Source organism: Mesoplodon bidens, assembly GCF_964165515.1.
Source record: "Mesoplodon bidens genome assembly, chromosome: 3".
In the NCBI taxonomy this organism is placed as follows: Eukaryota; Metazoa; Chordata; class Mammalia; order Artiodactyla; family Ziphiidae; genus Mesoplodon; species Mesoplodon bidens.
This window is the reverse complement of record NC_138178.1, coordinates 141,067,146-141,095,136: the sequence shown is the minus strand read 5'-3', so window position 1 is coordinate 141,095,136 and position 27,991 is coordinate 141,067,146. Positions and strand designations below refer to the sequence as shown.

At 41.7% G+C, this 27,991-nt stretch overlaps 1 protein-coding gene across 11 annotated transcripts in view; it reads right to left on the bottom strand.

Annotated features, from left to right (window-relative positions):
- The window catches only part of SYNE2 (spectrin repeat containing nuclear envelope protein 2), a 351,205-nt gene that overhangs the window by 30,286 nt on the left and 292,928 nt on the right, over positions 1-27,991 (bottom strand). For all 11 annotated transcript variants that reach the window (XM_081228103.1, XM_081228110.1, XM_081228112.1 and 8 more), the window contains 7 exons: positions 27,655-27,749; positions 25,947-26,181; positions 22,795-22,989; positions 20,475-20,600; positions 14,183-14,338; positions 11,885-12,043; positions 11,011-11,177 (listed from right to left, as the gene is read on the bottom strand). In XM_081228103.1, the coding sequence (XP_081084229.1) occupies positions 11,011-11,177; positions 11,885-12,043; positions 14,183-14,338; positions 20,475-20,600; positions 22,795-22,989; positions 25,947-26,181; positions 27,655-27,749 (1,133 nt within the window). The remainder of the gene's footprint in view (positions 1-11,010; positions 11,178-11,884; positions 12,044-14,182; positions 14,339-20,474; positions 20,601-22,794; positions 22,990-25,946; positions 26,182-27,654; positions 27,750-27,991) is intronic.

Genomic DNA, 27,991 nt, shown 5'->3' with positions numbered 1-27,991 from the left:
GGTGGGGAGAGGCGCTCAGGCCAGCAGCCTCTGCACAGCCCTCCTGCTTCCTGCTTCCCCATCCTTCCTCCTCTCTCCTCCCCGAATGGCAGCCCCCACTGCTTCATCGAGCACCCGACCCTAGTCCATCATAAGGCTCTCAGCCTCTTTATTTTGAAAGAAGAGGGCCAGAATGCAACTTTTTAAATGAAGAGAGCTAACAAGTAATAAAATAACCTGGGTGCAAAAATACTGAGATGCAGTGATCCTGAATCCTGTTAATCCCGAGGGGTGAGGTGTGCAGTAAGCAGAGGGGGGAGTATGGAGAAGGTGGATGAATAATTAGCTTGGCTTCCCCAGAACTATGGTACTCCAGGCCAGTGGCGTCCCAAATGTGGGGCTCAAGCCCATTGGTGGCCAAACAAATGGGGTGTGGGAAGAAAATATTAGACTTTCTACTGTTATCCCATTCTTTTAAAATTTCTACATTGGGTATGCTTTAAAATTCACAAAACTTTATTAGTAAAATGGAACATCTATAGTACATGCCGACATCTTTACGTGCCAGGCCTATTGTGCTTTATATATAAGTCAGCAACTCATTTAATCCTTACAACGATGCTGTGAGATCAGTCTAATAACATCCCCATTTGACAGATGAGGTAACTGAGGCAATGAGATTAAATAATTTACCATAGTAACATGGCCAGTCAATGGCAGAGGAAGGATTCCAACCTGGGCAGTCTGGCTGGAGCTACTGTTCTTTTTTTTTTTTTTTTTAAAACATCTTTATTGGAGTATAATTGCTTTACGATGGTGTGTTAGTTTCTGCTTTATAACAAAGTGAATCAGTTATACATATACATGTTTCCATATCTCTTCCCTCTTACGTCTCCTGGAGCTACTGTTCTTAAGCACTTTTCTTGTGGTATCCTATATAAACCTGCACATGATAGTGGACACATATGGGGGGGTGGGTACAGGATGGTTTCCAGCGCTGTCAGGGAATATGATCAGGAGTCTAGACTCACGGCTCTAGGACACACTGGCGGGTAGAAGCCCATCCTACAAGTGTGGCATTTTGGGTGCCCATTTTGCCCCTCCATGATTTCCTTTCAATAAACATTTAACCACTCACTTTGTCTTGGGTCCTGTGCAGATCCTGAGGATTTGAAGATAACTTATTCCCAGAGGTCATGATCTAATTTAGATCTAATTTAGACATTATAATATTATAGGAGGTACTCAATAAATACCTTCTGAATGAACAAGTGACATTCACACATCCCCTCAAATTTGTCTTTTTCATAAAAGAGGTGGTCATGTTACATTTTAAAGGAAAGAGGTGACGATCAGAGCACCTCCGAGCCGTCTTGCCACAATCTGATGCCACACTATGGGCCACACATGCTCCTAGACATTGGTTCCATACTGGATAAGTGAAGTACTTAAAAACAAGCATACGCATCACACGCACGCTTAGGGCAAAAAAAAAGAAGAAGGAAGGGTGGGAGGGAAAGAAAAGAAGCTACAAAACATTCATCCAGTCAGGACTTAACCTGCTTCTATGTCCCAACCTCCGACTGAAGGCGAAATATCCCCAAATGCACAGTGGCATAAATAAATGTTCCTCCTCAGATAATCATGTTACGACTTACTCTGGGAACCATCAGATGTACTGCTGAGTCTATATTGATTGTGCAGACACTAATCTAATTACCTAATCAACACCTTTCCCAGGTCAGGAAGTACACGCCATTTGCTAACCCAGGCAACCGGCCTCCTAGTTAGGCCTTGTTATTAATATTGCTCTTGGAAAATTTTAAATCTCGAGTTAATATTGGGAACAAGGAAATCCATTCAGAAACCAGACTGTTGTCACAGGGGAGCAAGCACAATTCTGCATTACATCAACCACCCAGGCAGCTTAACTAGCTCACCATCTCTGTACTGGCCCATGCTTCACCCAGGTGTGCTTGACTAATACTAATCACACATATATTTCAACAAATCATATTTCTCCAGAAAAAGTAAGCATGATTCCCTGAGCTGAATTCCAGTTCTGAGGACTGGAAAAACAAGATATTTAGCCGCAAAGAGGAAGTTTTTCACCTGTATGGACTATTGAAAGACCCAAATAAAATGAAAACATTTTTATATGATACCAAACAAAATAAGGAGTTTGACAAAGAGTATACAAATTAGCAGTTCTTTTGTGGGGCTTGCGGGTAGAAATGCAGAAAATAATCAAGGTGAATAAAGTTTTTCCTTTATCTTCATCTAGCGATGGATGGAAATTTAATACTTATGAACCCTCTTCCCTCTCCAAAACAAAAATCAAGCCAGGTTAATATCACTTCATGATTCAGGCCTAAGTCTTACTGTGTGTGAGGGAGGCTTTAAATATCAAATTCATGTATACGGAAGAGTTTACATTTCATTCCTATTCTCTCCATGCTAAAGGGACTACAGTTAAATTATTAAGGCCCTGGACGAGCGTAAGTTAAAAAAATTCCCATGCCCATGTGGACAGCGTAACTTAAAAAGGAAAGCTGAGATGGTTGAGTATCCGCATTTGTATTGAAACAAACAGATACTCAGACCTGTGGGCAGCTGTCAGTTGCTAAAAACACTGTGCAAATTCTGCACAATTGCATCTTTGTAAATGACTAAACATCTTTGTAGTAAGATAATCAATTACTCCACGATCTTGAGGCCCTGATTTGAGGGCACGGACATTACAATACATTTGAGCTAATCGCCTCTTTGAAGCATTTATGTCGCCAGAGGACTTCCATTTTCCACACAGCATAATCACTTCTCTCCCCTGCTTGTCAAAGGCTGGCTGCAGACACCACACGCATGCTGACACTGGGAAAGAACCCATCCCCCGATGGCCGAGCACACACACTCCGCAGCCACCATCTCATCGGTAATTTCTATTGTAACCAACATGAGAGCGCGAGAAAACGAGACCCACAGGGACAGCAGTCGCCGCTCCCAGATGTAGGACTGATCACCAAAATGGCACTTACTGTTGATGAGAAACAAATCATTCCTTAGGTTGAGCGAAACCTCCAAGTCCCCGGCTGCACCTCCACCTCCCAGGGACGAAGCGGCCCCTCCCCCGCCCGGCGGCCTCTCCATTCACTGGTTCAGCATCTTGCACAGGCCGCCCTCCCGCAGGCTCCCGCGGGCACAGCTCACTCGCTGCTACGGAGCAGTGCGGGTAGGCAGGGAAGAGACCTGCTTCTCCGCTAACTGCAATTTTTAATCTCAGTTTTCTTCCTTCCAATAAACAAATATCTCTAGCCCTTGCCTCTCTTACACACACACAGTCTTTGTTCTGACGCTACAGGATTGCAAGGCTGGGGGAAGAAAGTCCCAGTGTTATCTTGGCTATGGGTTATTTATGAAGTGCTATAAACGCAGGGAAGAAACACTTAAGATTTGGGGCACAGAAACGAGGATTTCTGTTCTCATCAAATTAAATGTCTCTGTTTCAGGTTTAAAAGCAATGGTGAAATCTGAAGCCCCGAGTCCAACAGGAATGGCTTCCTCCTAAAGAAGAAATTTCCCCAGGAGGTTTTCTGCCCTGCCTTTTCAATCCTGTGCATCCTGGCTTGGGAGGGGCAGAGAGTTTATTTAGTCCATTTCTTTGTTTTTTTACAATAATAATAATAATAGTAACACTACTATCTTGTAGTACAATGGAGTTCAACACTTTGCAGAGGAAGAAATTTTGCAGTTTTCCTTGCTAGTCCCTCCTAGGTTTTACCATAATTTGAGTCACTGAAAATTCCTCCACGTCCCTATCCGTGCTTCTCTACATGACCCTGAGGGGCTCTGCTTAGTGAAGCACCCTTGGTTTGTGTCCAAGCCCCTTTCAGGCTCAGTCTCAGCCTTATTTGGAGACTCAGTGATATCAGTAATTTCTCATGGGTCCCCAAAGCCCAACATTTAGCCATTATTACATCCCCACCTTGAAACACACCAAGCACATTCTAGACCAATGAAATTAGGAATAAAGATTTGGAAATAGTTCTCCCCAAAGGCAGCATCTAACTTGTGTCCACATGCTTGGCCGTCCCTGGTGCTACCCCAAGGCTCAGTATGCTGGACCTGCCTGATGCTGGACCCCAGGCTCCTGACTGCTCACTGATCCTGCTGTGATGGCTGCTGTCTCCTTGGAGAAGCTCCCCGACCCTCAGGAAGGCATTTCTGCAGGGCCCGGGAGCAAGAGCCACCTGCTCCAGAGGTGGAACGATGGGATTTGTGATGGGAAGGAAAAAGGAAAGTGGGGAGGCCGACCTCACATCTGGCTCTCCCTGTGCGACAAATCGCTAAGTGCTTCTAGTCCCACTGGATGAGGCAACCTGCTAAGACCAGAGCAAGTCAACTTTATGACTAGCGGCATTGTTTGGTCTTCCAAAGTAACCTTGAGAAAATACAGATAAAAGGAAAGCAATGAAAAACGTATCAGCTTAAAAAGGCACACATCTCTCTGCCCATTCTTCAAGGGATGGAAAAACAATCTTAACACACAGTTGCCATGGTAATAACTGCTGAGCTTAAATGACAACATTTTAATTGCTACTATTATAAAGCAGGTGGGCTTTTCACGTTGGTAGATAAAATGTGAAAATTATGCTTAGTTAAAAAGCTTTTTCATGGACTTGATCTTTCTGATAGCAAGAGAGCTATCTAGTCTGAACGGGAAGGGACCATAAGGTAGTACACCTGAGTGTGTCCCTCCTTCATAGCACTGGCTTAAGGATGCCAAGTCTATTAAATGATGCTACCACCAAAGAGAAATTAGGAGAAAGGTAACAACATTCATGACATTTCCTACGAGGAAAAAAAAGAGTTCCCGTGTTCCTTTTCCCATAATGAACATTTAGTAAATACAGATAAAAAGAAAATTAAAATCACCGATGATGCCAACACCAACAGACATGTCTTTCCACTCAGTTGTCTTATCTCTTTTAGGCACTGAAAGCTTTGACCAGATCATCCTCACAAGCTGCTAGAAAGAGTCTTTAAAAAGAGCTCCCCAACTCCATGTCTCTGAAGAGGCTCCGCCAAGATGAACAACCAGACAGTCACTCACTGAGGATACAGGGCCCCTGCTTCACGGGACAAGGTGAAGGCTTTAATGAATGAAATGGGGAGGGGGTTCTGGGAAACAAAAGGAGATGAATCTTTAAGGAGTTCAACTCCTGGGATTTTGAAATCAAAGGTACATATAAGTGAGGTTATGTGTCGAGCTGAGGCTTTCTTTGGCATCAGTCCTGTTGATGGCCAGGGACCCTCTTTTCAGAGCTTTAGTCTGTGCTGGCTGAAGCAGGTCAACTTTGCATCCTTTGGTCCATCACCCAACATCCTGTGCCTAAGCTGTTCTTATTAATAGGTAACCTAGCTGCCTCCAAAACACAGATCACACATATTAGTCGTTCTGAAAAACAACTTTTGTACTTTAGTCATCTCTCCTGCATTCAGGTTTTGCTGTGTCACTTTTCAAAGATATTATCTAAGAAAACATGGGCAAGAGGAGGAGGCAACAGTTACAATTAAAAAAAAGGTAACTCTCCCAAAAAAGAGGGGATATATGTATATGAACGGCTGATTCATTTTGCTGTACAGGAGAAACTAATACAACACTGTAAAGCAACTATACTCCCAATAAAAATTAATTAAAAAAGAAAGTTAATATAGGAAACGGCCTTTAAAAAAAGTTAACTCTTCATTTAATCTGTCAAGAAACATAGTAGGATATAATTAGTATTTGTCATCAAATCAGATTGGGTTCTATAATAATCACATCATTCCCCAAAAAATATGTAGTGCTTCAAATGGCCTTTCTGTGGAAGAAATTAATAGCATGTTTTATAAAAGTTCAGATGTCACAAATGCAAGAAGCTGCCCAAGGGCCCATGAGGAATGCTAAAAGCTCCTGCGGCAATTCTGATGGAGAGCCAGTTCTGTGCATTTTAGTGCCCACATCAGGGCCTCATGTGACCTTATGTGAGGAAATCAGCATTAAGACTGACTTAGGCACCCCAGTCCCCTTGATCATCTGGTTATTTCAGGAGATGTGTCCTTTAGATTCTTTAAGGATTTTTACAGAAGCTGAAAAACACTTTACAAGCAGAGGAAAAACAGTGGTTTGGGTCTAAGCACCCTCCCTCTCCTCCCCTATCACACAGCCATACTGCACTGCACCAGAGGCTGGCATGCGTGTGTATAGACAGACCCATCGTTGTCCTGGTACTTTTTCATCCAGAATCTTGTCCATAGTTTATCAACAAGATGACAGGCTTACAGAGCTTGCAAGACTTGGGTTATCGTAAGTGGCAAGTCCACTGTGTCGCCTCATACTGCTGCTTGTCCTAGCACTACTGGCAACACCTGGGCACTTGTTAGAAATGCACATTCTTGGCCCTACCCAGTCCTATGGAATCAGAAGCTCTGGAGGTGGGGTCCAGCCATCCATGTTCTCGGGAGCCCTCCAGGGATTCTGATGAATGTTTAAGTTTGAGAACCACTGCTCTAGAGTAAACAGTAAAGTCTATATTGAGTACTAGATTTTAGAAAAATTCTGATAAACCACATTTTCCAAAAAAAATTAATTAATTAATTTTTGGCTGCGTTGGGTCTTTGTTGCTGTGCGTGGGCTTTCTCTAGCTGTGGCAAGCAGGGGCTACTCTTCATTGCAGTGCACGGGCTTCTCATTGCAGTGGCTTCTCTTGTTGTGGAGCACAGGCTCTAGGTGCGCGGGCTTCACTAGTTGCAGCACATGGGCTCAGCAGTTGTGGCTCGCATGCTCTAGAGCACAGGCTCAGCAGTTGTGGCTCACAGGCATCTGTAGTTGTGGCTCGCGGGCTCTAGAGCGCAGGCTCAGTAGTTGTGGTGCATGGGCTTAGTTGCTCCGCGGCATGTGGGATCTTCCCGGACCAGGGCTTGAACCCGTGTCCCCTGCATTAGCAGGCGGATTCTTAACCACTGCGCCACCAGGGAAGACCTAAACCACCTTTAAAAGTCTCAAAGGAGCCAAGTACTCTTCTGATGCATGGTGCAGGGGGACAGAAAGACCTTGGCTTCGTGCCACCATGTGCAGAATTGCTTCTGCCCTTGGCTCGGTTATTTACCCTCTCTGAGCTCGGCATCCTTCTCTGTAAAATGGAGAATACTGACCTTGCAGGGTTGCTGCAAGGATGAAATGAAATAATATATATGAGCCTGGCCCTTAAAAAAATAAACACTGGGTTCTTCCCCTATCCACCAAATAACGGAGCCTACTATCTGAAATGATCAGTAAATTTTTTTTTTTTTTTTTTTTTTTTTTTTTTGCGGTACATGGGCCTCTCACTGTTGTGGCCTCTCCCGTTGCGGAGCACAGGCTCCAGACACACAGGCTCAGCGGCCATGGCTCACGGGCCCAGCCGCTCCGCGGCATATGGGATCTTCCCGGACCGGGGCACGAACCCGTGTCCCCTGCATCGGCAGGCGGACTCTCAACCACTGTGCCACCAGGGAAGCCCCAGTAAATTTAATGTGCATTTAAGTAACCTTGTCCTCCATGTCTTATCAATTCTTTTGAAATTTACCTCTGTTTTGCTGAGAATGAGCCCAAAACAACAGGTCTTTTTTCATTTTTTTTTCCAGTGAATTAAACCTGATTTATTGAAGTGTTGAACTTCTGAACACCATCCCCAACTTTTTATTTGTTTGTTTGTTTGTTTTTGCAGTACGCGGGCGTCTCACTGTTGTGGCCTCTCCCATTGCGGAGCACAGGCTCCGGATGGGCAGGCTTAGCAGCCCTGGCTCACGGGCCCAGTTGCTCCGTGGCATGTGGGATCCTCCGGGACCGGGGCACGAACTCGTGTCCCCTGCATCAGCAGGCGGACTCTCAACCACTGCGCCACCAGGGAAGCCCCATCCCCAACTTTTAAGTTAAAGGCTTGTAGTTAAAATCTTGAAGTCATGAAGCTGGATACCTGCTTCATAACTTCAAGATTGGTCTCCCTCCCAATCTTCCCTCTTGTTAACAACAGGTGCTGTGCTCTGCCACAGGAATGAAGTAGCAGAACACTGTGAGCAGGACAGGAACGGTTAAATGTGTCCAGAATTGTTTGGGCAAATGAGGCCGTTAGTATACCCTGCAGGGCTGCAGGCTCTGATCAGCATGGTTCAAATTCTGCATCCTGTGCTCTCCTGCTTTTCTGATGGCCATGCAATGAGTGTCAGCAATCAGACAAGGAGTTGATTCTATGTGAGGCCAATTTACGGCAGGTTCAAGCTTGCTGCCTCAACCCACAGATTCACCTAAAGCGTAAAGTCAACTAAGAGTTTCCTAGACTGTCAGCCATCTGTCTCACCCTGGCCTTTGCTTTAAGGTGAAACAAGTTATTCCTTCCCTAGTCCTTCAGTTTCGAAGGGATTAGGTTTTCAAAATGTTCTAGTCATTTCAATGCAACAAGACACGGGGGCCTGGGTTAGCAGGGAGGTAACACAACTGTTTGAGTAGAAATCCTGGTTGCCTCATGTGCTGACCGTGTAATCATGGGCAAGTTACTTAACTTCAGTGCCTCAGTTTCCTCATCTGTAAAATGGGATAATGATATCTACCTTTCAGAATTATAGTGAAGATTAAGTGAAATCATACATAAAAAGCACATTGTTAAGAATACAGCCGGCAGCCAATATATTTGCTATTATTTCAACTCCTTATTTTGCCAATTGCTCTTTCCAAGGAGACCACTGAAATTTCACCTGCTGTTTTTTTGTCTTTCCCACCAAGGAACTGGCTGAAGACAGGCAGTTAGAGAGGAGGGAGGAAAGCAAGCAGCCTATTAAACTCTGAAGTGATAGAACCAAAGCACAAATGAGTAAGAATGAATCATCACTCTAGTCCTCAGGAAGCAGAATCTAGATCCTACTTGTGAATGATCTGAGAACAGGTATGATGTCCTCATACTCTTGATTAGTGCCAGGTGCCCAAGAAGACTTTGGAGATAAAGACAATGACAACAAAGACATACCAGACATAATTTACCCAACAGAAATGATGACAATCTTATGTCCTGAAACATTCATTCATTTCAACAAATATCTGAAGCACTGTTCTAAGCGCTGGAAATAAGATAGTCAAAGACATTGTTCTCATGGAAGAAAGACCTCTCATGATTAGATCTAAGCGAGGGAATCCTCTTCCACTCAAAAAACATGTTACTTAGTCTTAAAGTCTTCTTAGGGAAAGACAATGATAATAACCACTCAATAAATACTGGCTCCCACATGCTGGTCCCAGGCCAAATGCGAGACATGTGTCATTCATCCCCACAGCGGCCTCTGATGTAATCAGTGCTGTGAGACACATTTTGCAGATTTAGAAACTGAGGCTTAGAAAGGTTAAATCACTACAAGTTTCCATGGTGAGTGGAAGTCAGGTAAAGTCAGGACTGGCTCAAAATCTGTGCTCTTAATCCTTGCTTGGGTTACCATCACGGATTTCCATAGATTTTTTTTCCCCCAACTGGGAGTAGATAGAAGTTGAACTCAGCCCAGCTTGTGCTGCCAGCCAAATCACCCTAATATTTATCTTCGACAGACCCTCCCTTCTAAAAAAACCGTGAAAGACTCAAACTTTATTTAGGAGGACAAGTCTTCAGTTGAGATTTAAGCTCTTCTAAGACTTAGCCTCAACCTACCTTTCTAAAAGCTTCATCTCCTGCACTTGAGCCAATGGAGCTTCTTATAATTTCCTGGACAGTTTCTATTCTGCACTACCCTGTACCTTTTTGCTCACAGCATACGTTTCTCCCCCTTCTGCCACCAGCAGCGCTGGGATCCCAACCCCTTATTCAGGACCATCTGCTCTTCAGGACACTGCTCTTCTATCAGGCAGGCCCCTCCCAATCCCCAGCCCCACTCCAGGAAGATGAGGTTTGAGCTCTCAGACCACTTGGCTTTACACCTGCCCGCATGTCTGCTTCCATTAATGTAACTGACTCATCTTACTTCCTGGGCTGTAATTCTCATAGCACTTAGCCTGGTGCATCTGCTGACTGAACTAGGTTCATTTGTGGTTTACAGTAAACAATGAGGTAAAGGAAATGCCAAATTATTAAGAGTATTTTATTTTCAGTACTCCCTGATTCTTCGTTTACCTTGCAGGATTCTCCTGTATAGTCCACGTTATATATGTGTTCAAAATTTCCAAGCACTCTGTTATGTAAAAGACTCGCTCGGCCAGTGGAAACAAAGCTGCATGAACGGCCCCAAAGCCAAGAGACTGCTCTCTGTGTGCCAGGTTACAACTGAAAAATACTTTGGTTGGGGTCTGTCTTTGGACAGAGAATTTGAAGATGGAAGACATTTAAAAGTTTGAGTGGCACTGTCATCATTATTTTGTGAGGGGAGATAAAATGATCAGCCTTGTTTCTGACAAGCACTGGATAGCCTTGATTTATAGGCACAGCTGTGCCTCCTTAGTCCACATCTTAGGACCAGATGCCCACTGGGGACCTGGCACACCTGGCAAACCTGCAGAGAAGCCTTGTCTTGGCTGAGTGTGCCCAGCCCCCGTGGTGGTGGTGATGGGGGTGTGTGGGGGGCAGTCAGGGACCTCCAGAAGCAGCACCTAGAAATCAGGCCTATGCCCTGGCCTACCTGCACTTGTCACACACAAGGAGGAGCAAGCAGGCAGGATTTCATCTGGGGGACACGCAAGTCCTAAGGCAGTGTGAGAACTGCTAAATAATACCTCCATAAGGAACAACTCTCACTGAAACCTAGTCTAAGTCATGTGAACTTTTAAGCTAAAGAAAAACAAATTAAAGTGAGGTATACTAAAATATAATCTTCCTATAATGTTGAAATAAGAATTTCCATTTTTACCAAGCTTTGCCTTTATCTGTAAGTTTATAAAATTTCTGGGTTACCTTAGAGGAAGATGGGGCTCAGTTTCTAGATCTGTGAAGTAACCACTGTACCTAGGGAGTAGGAATCCATTTTTAGGCCACTTCTTACCTTGATCCAATGACATCAAAAAGATGTTGCCAACGGTCATTAATTTTGTTGAGCTTGTCATCGATCTCAGCTGCTCTTGTCTTGTTGCTGGCCTTGATCAACCGGTCGCCCATTTGTTTTAACTGTAACTTGTTTTCACTAAACGAATTTATTTCTTCCATGCAGTCCTGGCATAGGGCACCAAAACACAAAGCCGGAATCACTACCGAAAACTTACTTCTTTGTCAGCTACAAACACACAGTTGTGCCTCTTGAAATTTCTTAAAAAATAAAAACACTTCTCACACCTGTTAATGCAACTCTTCGGAGAGCAGCTAAAAAGTCAAACAACGCCCATTCAGCGCATGTGTGATATATAAGGCGGTAGTTACTTTCTTAATTCAAAAGCCCTGGTTTCCCTCACAGAGTTCTTCTAACCTAAGCTACTTGGGAGCGGAGGACTACTGAGTCTAACTAAATTAGCCTAATATATCAGCAAGAGTTTTCCTGAGGGCTAACTGAGCGGCATTTGGTGTGACCGTGGCCGGAAGGCTCTTTCTTCCTTTCCCTGTGGGAATCAGCGACCTTTTCACAATTATGAGCCCCACTGCTGTTGGTCTTTCTCCTTTGGCCAGGGGAGCTCCTTAACAACACAACTAGAGAAACCGTAACTCACCTGGGATGTGAACTGAAGCTTAAGGGGACACGAGCCCCTTGTCTGGCCAGACTTCCTAACCAAGAGAAAGCAACCCCCCTCGGTACACACCACCATGCCCACCTTTCCCATCTCATTGGAAACGGGCCTACGACATCATACAGCTCTGAGCCTAGGAGTGAGGAAGGCAGAGGATACCGTGGTGGTCATAACCGTACCCGTCTAGGGGCTCCTGCTTACCTTCTGAAGCTTTTCAATCATTTCTTCAATACTAATATCTGCTGTCTGGAGAACTTTGTTTTCCATCTGCACCAGCCATGCACACAACTCTTTATTTTTTTCATTGAACACAATCCATGAATTGAGTCTGTCTTCTATCTCCTGTTTGCGTATAGCCACCTGGAAATGAAAATGCATTTGGCAGCTGAGTATAGGCAGGAAGGAAGGAAGGAGTTTCTCTTCCCTTCTCCCCATCAAAAGGACTATGAATTTCATTCATTTTAATCAGAGGTCCTATAGACTTACATTATTATGTTTTTGCCTTTTAAAGACCTAGGGTTTAATTTCAACAGAAGTTCCTTACACCTTTGATAAATGCCATAAAAAGCAACAACAATGACAGTAACAACAGAAGACTGTACCTGAAGTGTAACTGACCAAAAGGTTTCAGTATTATCCAATATATATCTATTATTACTGAGGTATATCAAAAGTTAGAAACATGAAGGTTAGATGAGTGCATTTTAAGCATCACCCAAATTTCTTCTTTCCTTATTCTTTCAGTATACATTTATTTATTGCTTGCTACAATGCTAACTTATAACTTTATGGCCCCAATCCTTTCTTTTTTAAAAATGATCAAGTCCTTATTCTTACTTAAGGTCAACGTCCTGCCTATTTAATTTAAAAACTACCATCTTGATCACAAATCTAACATTTGTAATGCAAATGGTCATGGAAATTAAAGTCATTTAAATGTCTTACTGGTAATTTCAAAAACAAAGCAAAATAAAATAAAAAAACAATACGCATCACTCATTTAACCCACCTTCCCAATATGCACTATGGCTTTGGATGGAAACCATGGAAATGGAATCAAATACTGGTCTGCAGTGAGCAGGCTGATCCCCAAATACCCAATGCTCCGTTACGCATAAGCTAACATCAGCAAAGGCACTTCCTCCTTACAGGGTTTAACTTTATTACTTAAATAAATATAAATTTAAAGAATGCAAATCAGCCTCTCCAAATGTACAAAGGTATTCCCAGGTCTTAGAAATCTTTAGAATTTTAGAGATAAAAGGAGTAGCTAAGAGTTCTTTCGGTTAACTTTTAACATCCCACTTTATAAATGGGGAAACCAAGGTTGAACTCCTGGAGATTTTTTTGCTATGTACAAAAAACAAAACAAAAACAACCCTCTGCTCTTTTCAGAGTGAGGCAAAAATATCTAATGCTTGTACATCCACCCACGAAATGTGTTAAGAAGGCTCAAAGAACTATTCCTAAAACATCAAGTTTTGTGTTTCTGTTTTTCAGAGCATCTATTTATTTCAGCTTTTTAAAAGCCTGGCATTTTGCACAGCATCATTCTGATTAGCTTCATAATGGTAACAATTAGGAACATCTGGGCTCCAGTCTGCTTTTTCCTTAACTTTTAGAATACCTTTCACATATTCTAAATATTTTCTTTTATATAAAATTTGAATAAGAATTCTAAAAGGACGTTTAAAATTATGGGTATATGGTGAATATTAAATACTAAAACGAAGGAAAACATTTTTATTTTATTAAAATGCATTCAAAACTGTGAATTTCAACTTTTAAGTATATCTCTTCTTAATTCACAAAAATGAGTTTAAGGACTTTACTTTTCTTAGAATTAAATTGTTCTTAAAACAAAGATCTATTTGAACCCTTAATTCCATCTTGATCCTGTCACCTTAACCACAATCCAGTTCTTAATACGTAGAAGTGATCTGCTGAGATACTAAGTGTAGCAGCTGATCATTTCTTTCAGAGAGTTTTCAAAGCCAGCTACTTGAAGTAAACACTGGATTGCATGAGAATGCAGAGTTCTCAGATATAATGACCCCAAGCCTGGCACTAAGTACATCTCCCACTGTTTGTTGGGCCCAGAACAGATACTGCAGAGATACTGCTCTTAAGGCCAGCCGAGACCTCTTTGCTGAAGTCCTGATTCTAAGACAACGACCGGTGCTTGTCATCCATACAAGACAGAGGGCAGAGTGCACGCAGCTGCTCAAGACGGCAATCCTCCCCTCCCCCACCACTTAAGGTGATTTTTAAAAATGCTCATTAAAAGTGTGCAAAGTTCCAGCATTGAGCGCTGGAGAAACAAAGGGTCAAATCTGTTAAACAATGTTGCTGCCTTCTAAAGGAGCAGCGGCCGGCCTGGGCTCCAACTGAAAAGGGCCTCCCGGTTCAATGAAATTAAGCTTCTTTCTACTTTGTCGGGCCTTCGGAGACATTTCAATAAACTTCAGAACAGCCGTGCCCTGCGGTGAACTGACTTACTCTTAAGCAGAGGTCCTCCCATTGTCTGTGCAAATGCTCTATTTGCTCTTTCAAAACCATCACGTCCTCCACAAGAATGTGCTGGGTTAGGTCGGTCTTCATAGCGTGAAGTTCTTTCAAGTTCTGAGTCCAGTTAGCCAAAGACTTCTCTAGTTCCTGCATTTAAACACAAGAAAGAAAGGGAAAGAAAGAAAGAAAGAAAAAAAACTCTTCAACTCAAGCTGCTGTTGTTTCCAAACCTGTAGGCTAATACTTTGATTGGACTCTGGGGGAGGGGAGGCCAGGAAAGGGGGCGGGACCTTCTGAATGAGAAACAGCCCAGGGCTAGCGTCTGCAGCTGTGGTTGGCCAATTCCTCACCACCTATTTTCTCAAAAGAAAACTCTTTTCTACCTTTATTTTCACCTCCTCAGGTATTTCAGACTTTTATGTACTTAGTTCTATGTTAAACTCAAGTAGGTCTTTACCTTTATTTTGAGGAAAGTATTTTCGGAGTCTAGCAACAATCTCTCTCTCACATACACACTCACTTTTAATCCTGAAACTGTGTTACAGAACGTTGTATAAAATGTGATTTCCCATTTTTTAAAATACCTTAAGAAATGCATTGTTGCTATGTGGCAATCATATAACAGCTTCTGTTCAAAGGGAATTCTTTTGGTTAACTCTCAAAAAGAATGAATGTAAGTGAAGAAAAAAAATTGTTCCCTAATAATTGCCAGAGATGGATTAGCAGAAAATTTCCTCTGGCCCTGGAAACACTTATTTTTTAAAAAATTAAGTATTGGTCAAATTAAAACGTTTTTGAATTCCAGGACTTAATCAAGATAATCACTTTCACAAGAGAGAAGGTAAAATGAAACAGCCCAAACACTCAAGAGATCTCCAGATTTTTATTGTGCTTCCAATTCTTTCTATTTTGGCACATTTTAAGGGTCTCTATTCATACCTGTCTATTGAAATCTGAAAGAAGAGAGTATTTCATTTACATCAGAAATCAGTCTGATTTCTGATTAATCAGTTAACTCCCATTGCTCTTCAGAGTTCTAAATGCTACATTGGCATGATTTCATAACTTGCCAACAAGGATTTACATTTAATAAGATGTAAATTCGGAGGATTCTTTTTAAAGGTTGCATGGAGATTCAGAAATAGCACCTTTATCAGAGGAGAAAGCATCACTTTAAATTTTTGTTTCCTACTTTTAGCTTCATGATTGTAGTAAAGAGGACGAGAGCAGATTCTGCAGTGGAACACTTTTACCAGCTTCATAACATAAAGGGGGCAAGTCACACACAGAGGCTGACCGCTCACTGACTCTACAGACCAGAAGGCCGCTGAACTTCATACAGTGTTTCCTGCTCAGAAGTGTGGGCTCAGATGCCTGCACAGAGGGAGGCGTCTGTAAGTTATCCACCGCTGGGTTTAAATCCATTTTGGTTTGGATACGCGGTTTCCTCCCATAGTTGAAAGGATAATTAACAGGTGTAGAACTTTTGAATATGGATGTTTTATGATTCTTAATAAATACTGCCAAATTGTGTCCTCAAAGGAATGACTATATTTTTCCACATCCTGTTTGGTGTCGAGTTTTATGTATTTGGGGGGCAAGTTTATAATATGTGTAATGACTCCTAGTTATTGTTTAAATTTGTTGTTCTTTAGTTACTAGCCTGAAATGCTACCCAGTCCTTCACCCTGATGCTTCCCCAGATATATTTAGTTAATTCCTACCGACACTTTCAGATCTCAGACCAGGTAATTCCTCAGAGGGGTCTTCTCTGAGTCATCGGATGAGATTGGGACCCTTGTTTTGTGCTCTCACAGCCCCCTGTCCTTTTCCCCTCTAACACTCACCATGCTTACAGTTATTCACACACATATATATGTACGCATACAGTGTGGGACTCTGGTTAATGTCTGTCCCTCCAGTAGCCTAGACTATCAGCTCCACACTGGCTGGGGCCATGACAACATTGCTCACCAATGCATTGCCCACCAAGCACCTACTGTAAGGCCAACTGGCCCGAGGCAGGGGAACGCAATCAGATTCACAGGTTGCATCAGACCGAAACTCTCCGGACCACCCAGTTCCAGGAACTGACCTGGGGACTTTCCACCCGGCCCAGCCTTCCCGCCTTTCGAGGGGCGGGACTAACGGTCCCAAGACTGATGCAACCGGCACCAGATATCGCCACGATACCCGAAGAGACCACCAAATAAGGCCAATAAGGAATACCCTGTGCCCTCCCAGATTCACCACACCCCTTTCCCTTCTTCCCCTATAAAATCTTGCACAACCCTAGCCCGGGCGTGACTTCTCTGGCCCCTTTCTCTCGGACCAGTGAACCTCGCCCGGGAGCGCCCCCTAATAAAGCTCACTTGAAGCTTTCCTCTGTTTCGCGATGCCGTTTGTTAAGATCCGACCTTACACCTACCAAGAGGCCTGGTGTATATTAAGTCCTCAAATATTAAAATGTATGATTGAAAGGAAAGAATTTGGCAGTATGTATCAAGCGCTTTAATATGTTCATAAATATTAAGTGAAAAAGCAAGGAATGAAACAATATATAGACTGAGGTCTACTGTGGAAGTCTATTAAGGCTGGCGTTCACTTATTTCTATAAACATTTCAAAAACTGTGCTTCTGTTTTTAAATTAAAATACTCCAGATTTGCTACCAAACTAATTGCAAAAGAGAACACGTCAGTCAGATAAGTTTCCCTTTCTTTTTCTTTCTTTTTTTTTTTTTTGTGGTACGCGGGCCTCTCACTGCTATGGCCTCTCCCGTTGCTGAGCACAGTCTCCGGACGTGCAGGCTCAGCGGCCATGGCTCACGGGCCCAGCCGCTCTGCGGCATGTGGGATCTTCCCGGACTGGGGCACGAACCCGTGTCCCCTGCATCGGCAGGCGGACTCTCAACCACTGCGCCACCAGGGAAGCCCAAGTTTCCCTTTCTTAATTTAACTAGATAAATTTTCTACATTGCAAAAGTACCTGTAAAATTCCAATTGTCTATATGACACGTGATTTAAAACTTGACTACATAAAGTGGTGTGTTGCACAGGTTTTGACTGGACTCTAACACAGCACAACAGCATTTAAGTCTTTGCCTGTGGACTCAATTACTATTGGGATTGTCAAGTTCCATTTCTCTACACTACCATTTGGGTAAAAAGAGGATCAAAAAATGAATGTGTATATATATAAATATTGGTCTGCATATGCATAGAATACCTTTGGAAGAATACACAACAAATTGGTAACATGGCTTCTGTGGAGAGAAACTGATGGGATAAAAATTTTTCATGTGTACCTTTTGAATTTTGAACCATGTGACCATATTACTTATTCAAAAATTATTTTATGAAGAGGTATAAACCTCCTGTTATAAAATAAATAAGCCATGGGGATGTAACATATAGCATAAGGAATATGGTCAGTAATATTGTAATAACTTTCTATGGGGACAGACGGTTACTAGACTTATCGTGGTGATCATTTCATAATGTATATACAAATGTCAAATCACTATGTAGTACACCTGAAACTAGCATAATAGTGTATATCAACTATATTTCAGTAAACAATTATTTAAGAAAATAAAACTGTTCTAAGGACTCAATCATTTGACAAGTTTTATGAACATAGATGCCCACTATAGCGATAGCAATTTTCATAATACTGAAAGTTAGTATATAAAACATATAAAGAAATCATACACGCATTTCTTTATAAACATAAAAAGAAATCATATATGTTCAGACACATATAAACATGTAAAGCAGTTTTTCCATACATCAACTTGGCTGTGATGGGAAATGTAATTTCCTAAGGAGGAAAGTAAAGGTCAGACTGGTCGAATGGTTAGGTATCTCCCCAAGTGACTCAGGGATGATAAACACTGTTCTAGACAGGCTTCAGGTTACTTGGGATCTTTCTGGAATATGGTCACAGGTTGAATGAACTCAATGCTCTTGGCCTCTCTCCCCAGTTCTTTCCACTGAGAAATAGAATGCTGAGGCTATGGAAGCTGAAAAGATCCCAGTGGAAACCGAGATGTGTCCTACTTGGGAAAAATTATGTCTCCTCATGGGTTTATGGTTCACATTCTACACAGGTTTCTGGACTTGATGGAAGGAAACTCTATGTGTCAACTCAGAGAGGGACTCCAAATCCTCTCATCTGTTACTGAAGTCTAGATCTAAAGTAGAGATGATAAAAACTTTGAAAATCAGGGACAGACAGGAACCTTCTTAACCTAATAAAGGCATCTACTAACACATCACCACCAAAAATCACACTTCATGGTGAAATGATAGAGTCATTCTCTTTAAAATCAGGACTGACACATAGGGGCCAGTTACCGCTTCTAACAACACTGCTCTGGAGGTACTGACCAGTGTAGACAGAACAGAACAAAAGTGTAAGAATTAAAAGGAAGAGATAAAAAAAGTCATTATTCATCAATGGTGATTGTGTTCACAGACCCCCAAAAGAATAGACAGACAATTTATCAAAATTAACAAGAGTTTAGCAAGATGGTTGAATATAATATCAATGCACAAAAATTAGTTACATTTCTAGACATCAGTAATAAACAGAAAGTATAATTAGAAAAAGGCAGTATTTTCAATAGCTTCAAAAGTAACACACCAATAAATAAATCTAACAAAAGATGTACAATACTACATAAAATTATAAAACACTAAACATGAATAAAAGGAGAAATATGCCATATTCAGAAACAGGAGTACTCAATGTCAAAAAGATGTTAATTTCCTCCAAATTATTCTATAAATTCAACACAATTCCATTAAAACTCTTATCAGGATTTCTTATAGTTTGACAAACTGCTTCTAAAACTGTGGGAGATCAAAGAACCAAGGATATCCACACTCGAGTGGGAGAATGAGGGATGGGTACCTCACACCTGAAATGAAGATCTGTTCTAATAAAACACAGTATGCAGGATAATTTGGTATAAAAGCTGAGATAAGCAGATCAATGGAATAGAGCAGAGAACCAAGAATCAAACCATGCATAGTCGGAAACCTGATATTGGACACTGGACTAATCAGTAAACAGGCACCTGGATAATGGTCATCCACATGAATAAAACAAAAATCGGCTCTTTACTTCAAAACATATGCAAAAATCAGTTCTTCACTGAATAAAGGTGTAAATGTAAAAAGCAAAATTTGAAAATTTTCAGAAGGAAACGTAGGAGTATATCTTTATGACTTACGTATAGAGTAATGGTGCTGCTTATATAAAGTTTAAAAACAAAAGTAGTACTTCTACATTCCACTGAGATCTACATACACATGTAGTAAAATGATAAAGCAATGCATAAGAATGATAGGACACCAAATTCAGGGATGTGGATACCTCTGGGGAGGGGAAGTACATTAGAGATCATACAGGGCATTTCAACTGTATTTGTAATGTTTTATTTTTCTTCTGGCTGATGATTTCATGGTAGTTGTCATATTATTTGTTGTTAGAATTTTTTTGCACATTAGAAATGTTTACAATGAAGAAAAAAGGTTCAGGATGGAGGACACTAATTTCCAGCACAGCTTGAAGTATGAGACTACTCAATTCTTCCTAATTTTTTTCAATTTGACCCCTGAAGTCACTGAAGGAAGAAAAAAAAAAATTTTTAAACCTTATTCCATTAGGCTATTGATGTCTTTCCAACATCAAACCTGCAGAAAGGGAAGAGATGTAGGGAGTTCCTGACCTCGGAATTTAACTGGTCCACATTCCTATCAGTAAGTTTGCCTTGTCTTCTGCAAAGTCCTAACATACCCAGGAATTTTTGCTAGTGTGGTATCCATTAGGCAGAATATAGTTTGGAAGGTATTACAAAAACTGTTATATTTGAGCAACACCCCCAACCTACTGTCTTCTAAAAAATGAATTCTTCAGTCATACTTTACTCTCATTTCAAAGACAAGACCATTTGATAAGGGAGCAGCTTTCAATGGAATCTCAGATGCCACATCTTAAATTACAGAGGAGAAACAGAAAGAGGACCTGAAGGAGAAAACCCCCCAAATCTTAAGAAGTTCTGCAAATCTTCCTCATCTTCACACATGGATCTCAAAAAGCATTGATTCTAATTGCTTTAGTGACCAGGAAGGTGTGTTAGGGAGAAGATAGGCAAAATATTTTCCAACTGGACATGAAGACTTAGTTTCACACAGACATCGAAAGGCAAACAAACATGTCAATGTCTCAGAAAACAGCTGAGTGAATATCTTGAACACTACTCCAGATTTCAATACCTTAATCAGCTCTTTTTCTCGATGGAGCTCCTCATGAAGTTCTGGAAGAGGATCTTTACTTTGTGCCTTTAAAACTTGCAGCTTGTTTCTCAACTCCTTGATTTTCTTTTCACACTGGTCCCAGGTCTATTTGAAAACAGTATTAAAACTGGTAAGTACTTTGTTGTTTAAGAATGAATTGTAGGAAGAGGATAATTAATTTAATCCATGTAATTGTTCTATTAAGTGTGTTTTTGTAAATCACGCAGAACGCCAGTTCCTTGTCTTGAGCAGACTGTGGTCTAAAAGAGCATATGGGACAGCAGGATGGTTCGACGCCTCTCTGCAGCTTTACATGTGGCTCATCTCAGCCACTGGTTGAGCCACTTCTTCTTCCCTCCCCACATCTCTGACCTAGCTACTTATTTCTATTTTAGTTTTGGAAAAGTTCACATTTAAAAGGCTACTAGAAGGAATAATTTTTAGCATTTCCAGTCTTGGGTATTTGCTCTAATAGCACTGAAAAGCAAAAGCACTCAACCACTTTTCTTGTCTTCTTTTTTAATGTCATCCCTCTGCTCTCTCCCTTCCCCCTTCTAGAAATAGCTTGGCTTTAGTGACCCTTTCACAGCCAAGTTTCACTCTCTATTTCTTACCACTGCTCTGACTGCCGCCTCCTGCTTGAAGTAATTTATAGTTTACAAAGCTTATCAACTTCATTATCTCACTGTAATTATAATAAGCTTCGGAGACAGATGCAAGTGTTACTATCACATTTAAAGTAGGAAAACTGAGGCTCAGAGAAAACCGACTGGTCCAAGGACATGCAGTTAGAAGTAGTTTAATCAAGAGTCGACCTAAGGCTACAGTTTCCCTGTGGATGCCTTTCTTTCATATCAGCAGCTCTTTTCCTTAAACCTTATATTACTGAGCAAATAGTTGCCTGTTATTTTCAAGTACAGAGGGTTTAATCCATTAGGATAAATTTCTATTCCTGATATTACTAAAATTCCTCCTCCTGAAGTTACTAAAAATAGACAAACACAGACTCAAACACTACTCTATTCCTCAGTACTACTGACACAAATATTCTTGGGTTGGTCCAATTGTACGCTAACACCTCACTTAAGGAGAGGTCACTTATCTCACAACATAAACTCTCTGGAACATAACCAAGGAGAAAGTGAAGGGAGAAACAAAACAAAACTATGAGTCCTTATCTCTTCCACCAAAGCTTTACTTGCATTTATCACCTTGCTTTGCAAACACGGCAGGTGCTCAACAAATGTTTGCAAGTTAATGAATTTCACAGCGTATATGCCAAATAAAATTCAGATACTTTATTCACAGGAGAGATGTTCAGGCCCTAACTCAGCACATATTTATTCTGTATTCAGAAAAACATCTCTGACAAGCTTGGTTATCTGGTTTTGGTACCCACACAACAGATTAAAGAGTGGGCTATAAGGAGTAAGTATACTCAGAGAAATAAAAAGTAAAAATAGGGCTTCCCTGGTGGCGCAGTCCTTGAGAGTCCGCCTGCCAATGCAGGGGACACGGGTTCGTGCCCCAGTCCGGGAAGATCCCACATGTTGTGGAGCGGCTGGGCCCGTGAGCCATGGCCACTGAGCCTGCGTGTCTGGAGCCTGTGCTCCGCAACGGGAGAGGCCACAACAGTGAGAGGCCCGCATACCGCAAAAAAAAAAAAAAAAAAAAAAAAAGTAAAAATAGACAGCTTAAAATTAAATAGAAAGAAAGACAAACAATAAAAACCACATAAGAACTCAAAAAGCACAGCAGTGCAGGGGCTAGGTTCAAAGCAGCTCAGAGTCCTTGAGAACAACTTGGGATATTTTAGCATAATAAAATATTAATGATTTTCCTAATAATCACTCAAAAGAAAGCATTTTGCTTCTTAAAGGTATAATCATAAATTATTTGGGAAATTCAGTTATATGGAAAAGTGTATTCTTTGAAGACAGCAGAAAGATGAAGTATCACTGTGTTTATTTTCATATACCATACCCAAAGACAGACCATATGTGGAATGTTAGCTTTGGGTGTTGAACTTCCATTGAACATGAATTAGTTTCCTGTTTCATAAAGGTAAATATAAAATAGTACCTCAAGTATTTAGATATTAACATTGAGCTTTTCCAGTATTATATTATTATTTTACATTAAGTAACTACCATGATTTGTGGATTAGTAGGACTCAGCGTCCCTTGGAAAACCCATAATATTGTGATTTCCTAAAATCATTCCCATCTTCATACAGCAAACAAAAATTCTATGTACTACATTTGAATATCATGAACAGAAAAGTAAATGGTGAGTTTACCTCTGCAGTGCTCTGGAACCGTTTAATCATCTCTCCTAGTTGGAGTTTTGTGTCCTTCCAGTTGTCCTGAAGTAGACTGATTCTCTTGTCAATTGACTCTTTAGTTTCCAGGTGAGTTGTGTTCAGTAACTTGCCCCCAGCTTCCAAGGTTAGTGCATAGGTTGTCTGCCACCTCTGGAAATGAATTTCTTTATTCTTAAAAAAAAAAAAAAAAAAAAAAGTAATTTGCTTAAGCCTCTGATGTGATCAACAAATGTGACTCTCTGCATGCATTTGTGTGTATTTCCTTCAGAGTTTCTCTTAAATGTTAAACTAGATATAAATTAGACAAATCTGGCTGGAACACACACACACATACATACACACTCATTCACATCAAAGGCTAATATTTTTATTGAGTAGGCAGCATACTACCAAATGATGTGTTCTTAAAATAATTTCCAAGGGTTGGTAAGAGATAAGATTTTAGTATAATGATTAGAAGTATAGAGAAATTAAAAATACACTTCACAGAATAAAAGACTACAATATAAATGAATCCAAGAGTATTAAGAAAATGACTGGAGTATTAGATCCAATATTAAGAGCAAATACCCATTACCATTATGGTATAAAGAGTCAGGCTGCTCCTAACCCACAAGGTTAGAATGTGCACATTATGCTAAACAAATTTAAAAGGAGAGAACAAATAAAAAAGGTAAAAATACAAAAATAGACACTTAAGAACATAAATATACACGTCAGTGTTTATACTAAAGCAATAGCTTTAAAAAATTCCATTTGGATATCACATAGGCTTTTCTTTAAAAGGGGCTGAAACTAGGATTTATAATACAAAAATGAAGTAAAAACTTTCTATTTCCAAAAGCATTTGGTTTCAGGAGAAAAAATTAAATAGCTTTTATTTCTGTTGCATATATGATTTCCTTTATTTTCAAATTTCTCAAGGGAGACATAATATGGGCATTTTCCAAAATGGAAGCTGATATTAAAAAAAAATCAACAGAGCATTGATTTATAAAGATATTTCAGAGAATACTCAGGATAACCCAAATGCAAAGGAGAAACACACACAAGAAAAACTGCAATTCAAGGAACACACTGCCCCTCCACACTTGTCCTTCTAATATGCAGTACTGCTCAACACAGCCACTGTGATAGGTGTCTTGTTAGCCATTTCAAACTGAACTCATCAAAAGACCTGGTTCTTGTCTAGTCTCCCCTGACTTGGTGAACAGCACATTATTCACCAAGATGCTCAACCCCAAACCTAGAGTCATCTGGATTTAGATTTTTATTTACCTGCCACATCCAAACCATAAGCAAGTCTTGTAAACCCCACCTACAAACATAGTCTTTTTATCTTCACTGTGATCACCCTTGTCTTATCCATCCTAAAAACTACCCAAGACCATTGAAATAGCCTAACGAGCTATGGCAGACTGTATTTCTCACAAAATGGCCACAATATTACCAGCCCCACATGCTCTTCTAGAACCCTCCCTCTCCCCCCTCCTCTTGAACCCATGTGGGCATGCATGATGGCCTTGATTAATAGAGGATGGTAGAAGTGGCTGACGTCTAAGGCTAGGTCTAAAAAGGCAATACAGCTTCTCTCTGGATCTATCTTTCTTGGGACATGCATCTTTGAAGCCATGAGCTGCCATGTAAGGAGTCTGGCTACCGAAAGCCTCCAAGTGGAGAGCCCACAGGGAACAAAGCCCAAGGAGCCCCAGCTGCTCCAGTTTCTGGCTGTCTGAGCCTTTCCAGCTCAAGTACTAGACATGAAAGTGAGGGAGCCTTCAGATGAGTCCAGCCTCAGCCGTCATCTGACCGGAACTGCCTGAGAGTCCCCCGCAAGAGCCACCTAACAGCCCTGACAACATCCAGAACTGTGAGAGAGAATAAGAAACGTTTGTTGTGATGCAGCAATAAAGAAGTAGTACACTGGCATTCCTGCTTCTTCTCTGACCCCCACCGACCCCCAAATCATCTTCCTCAGAGCAGCCAGAGGACATTTAAAAAATACAAATCGTATCGAGCTGCTTCCTCTTCCAACTTCAACGGCTTCTTATTATCCAGACTGACACCCGGCTACCTCACCTCCCTCCAAAATGCTCCTTCCTGACTGCCTATCGAGTCCATTTTCCATCACTGCTGTCTCACTGGCTACACTCGTCACACGAGCCTTCTTTCTTCCTCTGCTTTGCTCAACTTGTTCCCATCTTGGGGACTCGGGAAAACTCTTCCCTCTGTCTGAAGGCTCTCCCACCAGATCTTTGCGCAGCTGGCTTTTCTTGTCGTTCAGGTTACAGTTTAAATGTTGCCTCCCCAGAGATGACCCAATCTAAAGCAGTCACCCAGCCTCTCCATCACCGGCCCTGTTTTAAGGACCTACATATGCCATGTTGCAATCTGATATTTCCTTTATTTTTTGATTTGTCTGATTTCCCCCACCAATCAGGCAAATTAGTATTTTCTTGTTTGTTTATTGATTTGTCTGATTGCCCCCACGGGAGCAGAGGTCTTCTCTTGGTCCACACTGTATACCTAGCACTTAGAACAGTGACCAGCAAAGACCAGATGTTCAGTTAATATCTGAAGCCTAGATAAATGAATGAGGCAAGCAAAGGATTTCAGAAGGGTGATGTTTTGTTTAGCTGTCCCTCTACAGTGAAGTGTGGTTCGACAGCTCAATGCAACATGCCCTGGGAACTGCCAACTAATTATTCAAAGTCCTGTGCTCATCAAGCAACTTTCTGATTGGAAACGTTGTTGCCTAAATGAATTCACCCTTCAAGAGTAAGCAGGAGTCCCACTGCAAGTTACTACTTTGTGGTGGTCATTTCTACATTAGTCAGTGCTTTAAAAGTCCGTCACCCCAAACTTCCCCACTCTACCTACCCATCTCCAGTCCGTCTCTACTCCCACAGCCCAAGAGAGCTTCACTATTTCTGGATGAATGGATAAGATTGGGTTTCTGACCCCACAAGGCTAAGGATAAGGCTGAGTAGGGTCCCCATGACCAGCTGGCCTCCCCATCGCAGAAAGCACACTTGAACGTCACGGAAAACACAAAACCTGAGGTGAACGAACATCTTCCAAATAAAGAGCACCCTGTAGTTCCCACACTGCTGCTGTGCCTGTCCTACCTTCAGCTCATGGATCAGGCTTCTTGTTTGGTGGAGGCTGTAGCAGTCCTGGCTCTTCACTGCAGACAGCAGGTGGCTGGTGGAGGCGAGGAGGCGGAGCAAGTCCCCCTCGGAGGTGGTGAAGTACTGCCACTGCCTCACCAGCTCGTCGATGTCACTCTTCCTCTGCCGAACGCCCTGGGCAGCACTCTGCCACCGCTCCTTCAGCCTCGTGAACTTCCAAACAAATTCCGGTCTTGGGAAAAATAGATGGTTAGAGAATGCTGACATCAACATGTAGAAAAAATAACTATCAACGTGTAATAGGAACTTAGATTTGCCATTTATGTGCACAATTTACAGGGAAAAAAACTTCTTTAAATCTGAGCACCATTCAGTGTAAACATGATGGGGAACTTGGGGCTGGGGCAGGGGCAGTGTGTGGGCTGGTGAAAGGTGTTTATCACAAGATAATTGCACATGGCCTAGTATTTTGCTGGCATGCATGACAACCACTGCCTTAAACAAACTTAGGCTGTTTTAACACAGATTATGCCAAGTGCTTTATGGAAAACTAAACATGGGATCAATGGGAAACAGATGAACAGATGGGTCCCTTGTAATTTTATCAATTACTTGAGGGTTGTATGCTACATAATTTCAGCAATAAAGAACATGCTTTCTGCAACTACTCAACTATTTCTTTCCCAGATAGACAACGTCCTTCACATGATAAATAAGGCTTTTTATTTATTATGGAAAAGTCACACTTTATTGTACTGATCAGATCAAAACTAGTTAATCATCCTGAAATTGGCTTGGATTTTATTACTTCAGAGCTAGGAGAAATGGGTTTTATATTTCTTAGTTATGTTGAAAGAAGATTCAGAGGTATATGGGTGATCATGGGGAGGAAAATAATGCCTATGGAGACATTTGGAGAGGTCATTTAAGGCCAGGCCCCCTCGGGCTCTGTCGGCAATTTCCGCAGCTATGCAAGCAGGTACATTTACTGTCACCAGGCTGCCTAAGGGGCTCTGCTCAGCCTGACTGGAACTCTCCGGAGACCCCAACCTCATGTACACAGCATAGAAAGAAGTCTCTTCTTTCACAACTGTGACATAGCTACCTACTGGGAACAGCAGCACTTTGAAATTTATTTTTATTTATTTATTTATTTTTGCAGTACGCGGGCCTCTCACTGTTGTGGCCTCTCCCGTTGCGGAGCACAGGCTCCGGACGTGCAGGCTCAGCGGCCATGGCTCACAGGCCCAGCTGCTCCGCGGCATGTGGGATCTTCCCAGACTGGGGCACGAACCCATGTCCCCTGCATCGGCAGGCGGACTCTCAACCACTGCGCCACAAGGGAAGCCCTGAAATTTATTTTTTGAATAGCAAAACATCATGAGGCTGAAGGCAGAGAGGAAAACGCACTATAGAAAAATCCTTTGGGGTAAAAACTTAGTTAATGGTACTAGTTGGATGGGTGCTTGCAAAGCATCTGGTCTGCTAAGCCCACCCATCTACCATAGGGAAAAGGGCCCTTGATGTTTTTACAGCCATGAAGCAAGACTCCATCCTAATATAAAGACAGAAGACTGGCCCCATGGTGGTCTACCAATGACATGGCCGCAGGCACTGATGTGGTCAAGATTCACATGGTGGAAGGTCCGCCAGGCTGCATTGCCTTCCACATGCCCACAACCATTACGAGTCCCAAAGAGCTTACCTCTTCTCTATTTCTGCTGTGTCCAGGAGTTGTAAGCACTGGGTGACATAAGAGTCAGCAATTGTCTGGTTTATAGAAACTTCAGCTTCTAACATCTGTATATGAATTAAAATATGGGAATTGTTTTTGTGAATGTCCTAATAAAATCTAAGCTCACAGAGGATATGTGAGGTGATTAATTTTCAAAAGATTTGAGGCTAACTGCAAAAAATGCTTAACCATCACAACAGCACCTATGAATATAATTAGAAGCAAATAGGTCTAATAATAACTACATCTAAGGCCCATTATTGGGCTTTTTCTATTTGTTAGGCACGGAGTAAAACATGCATTGTCT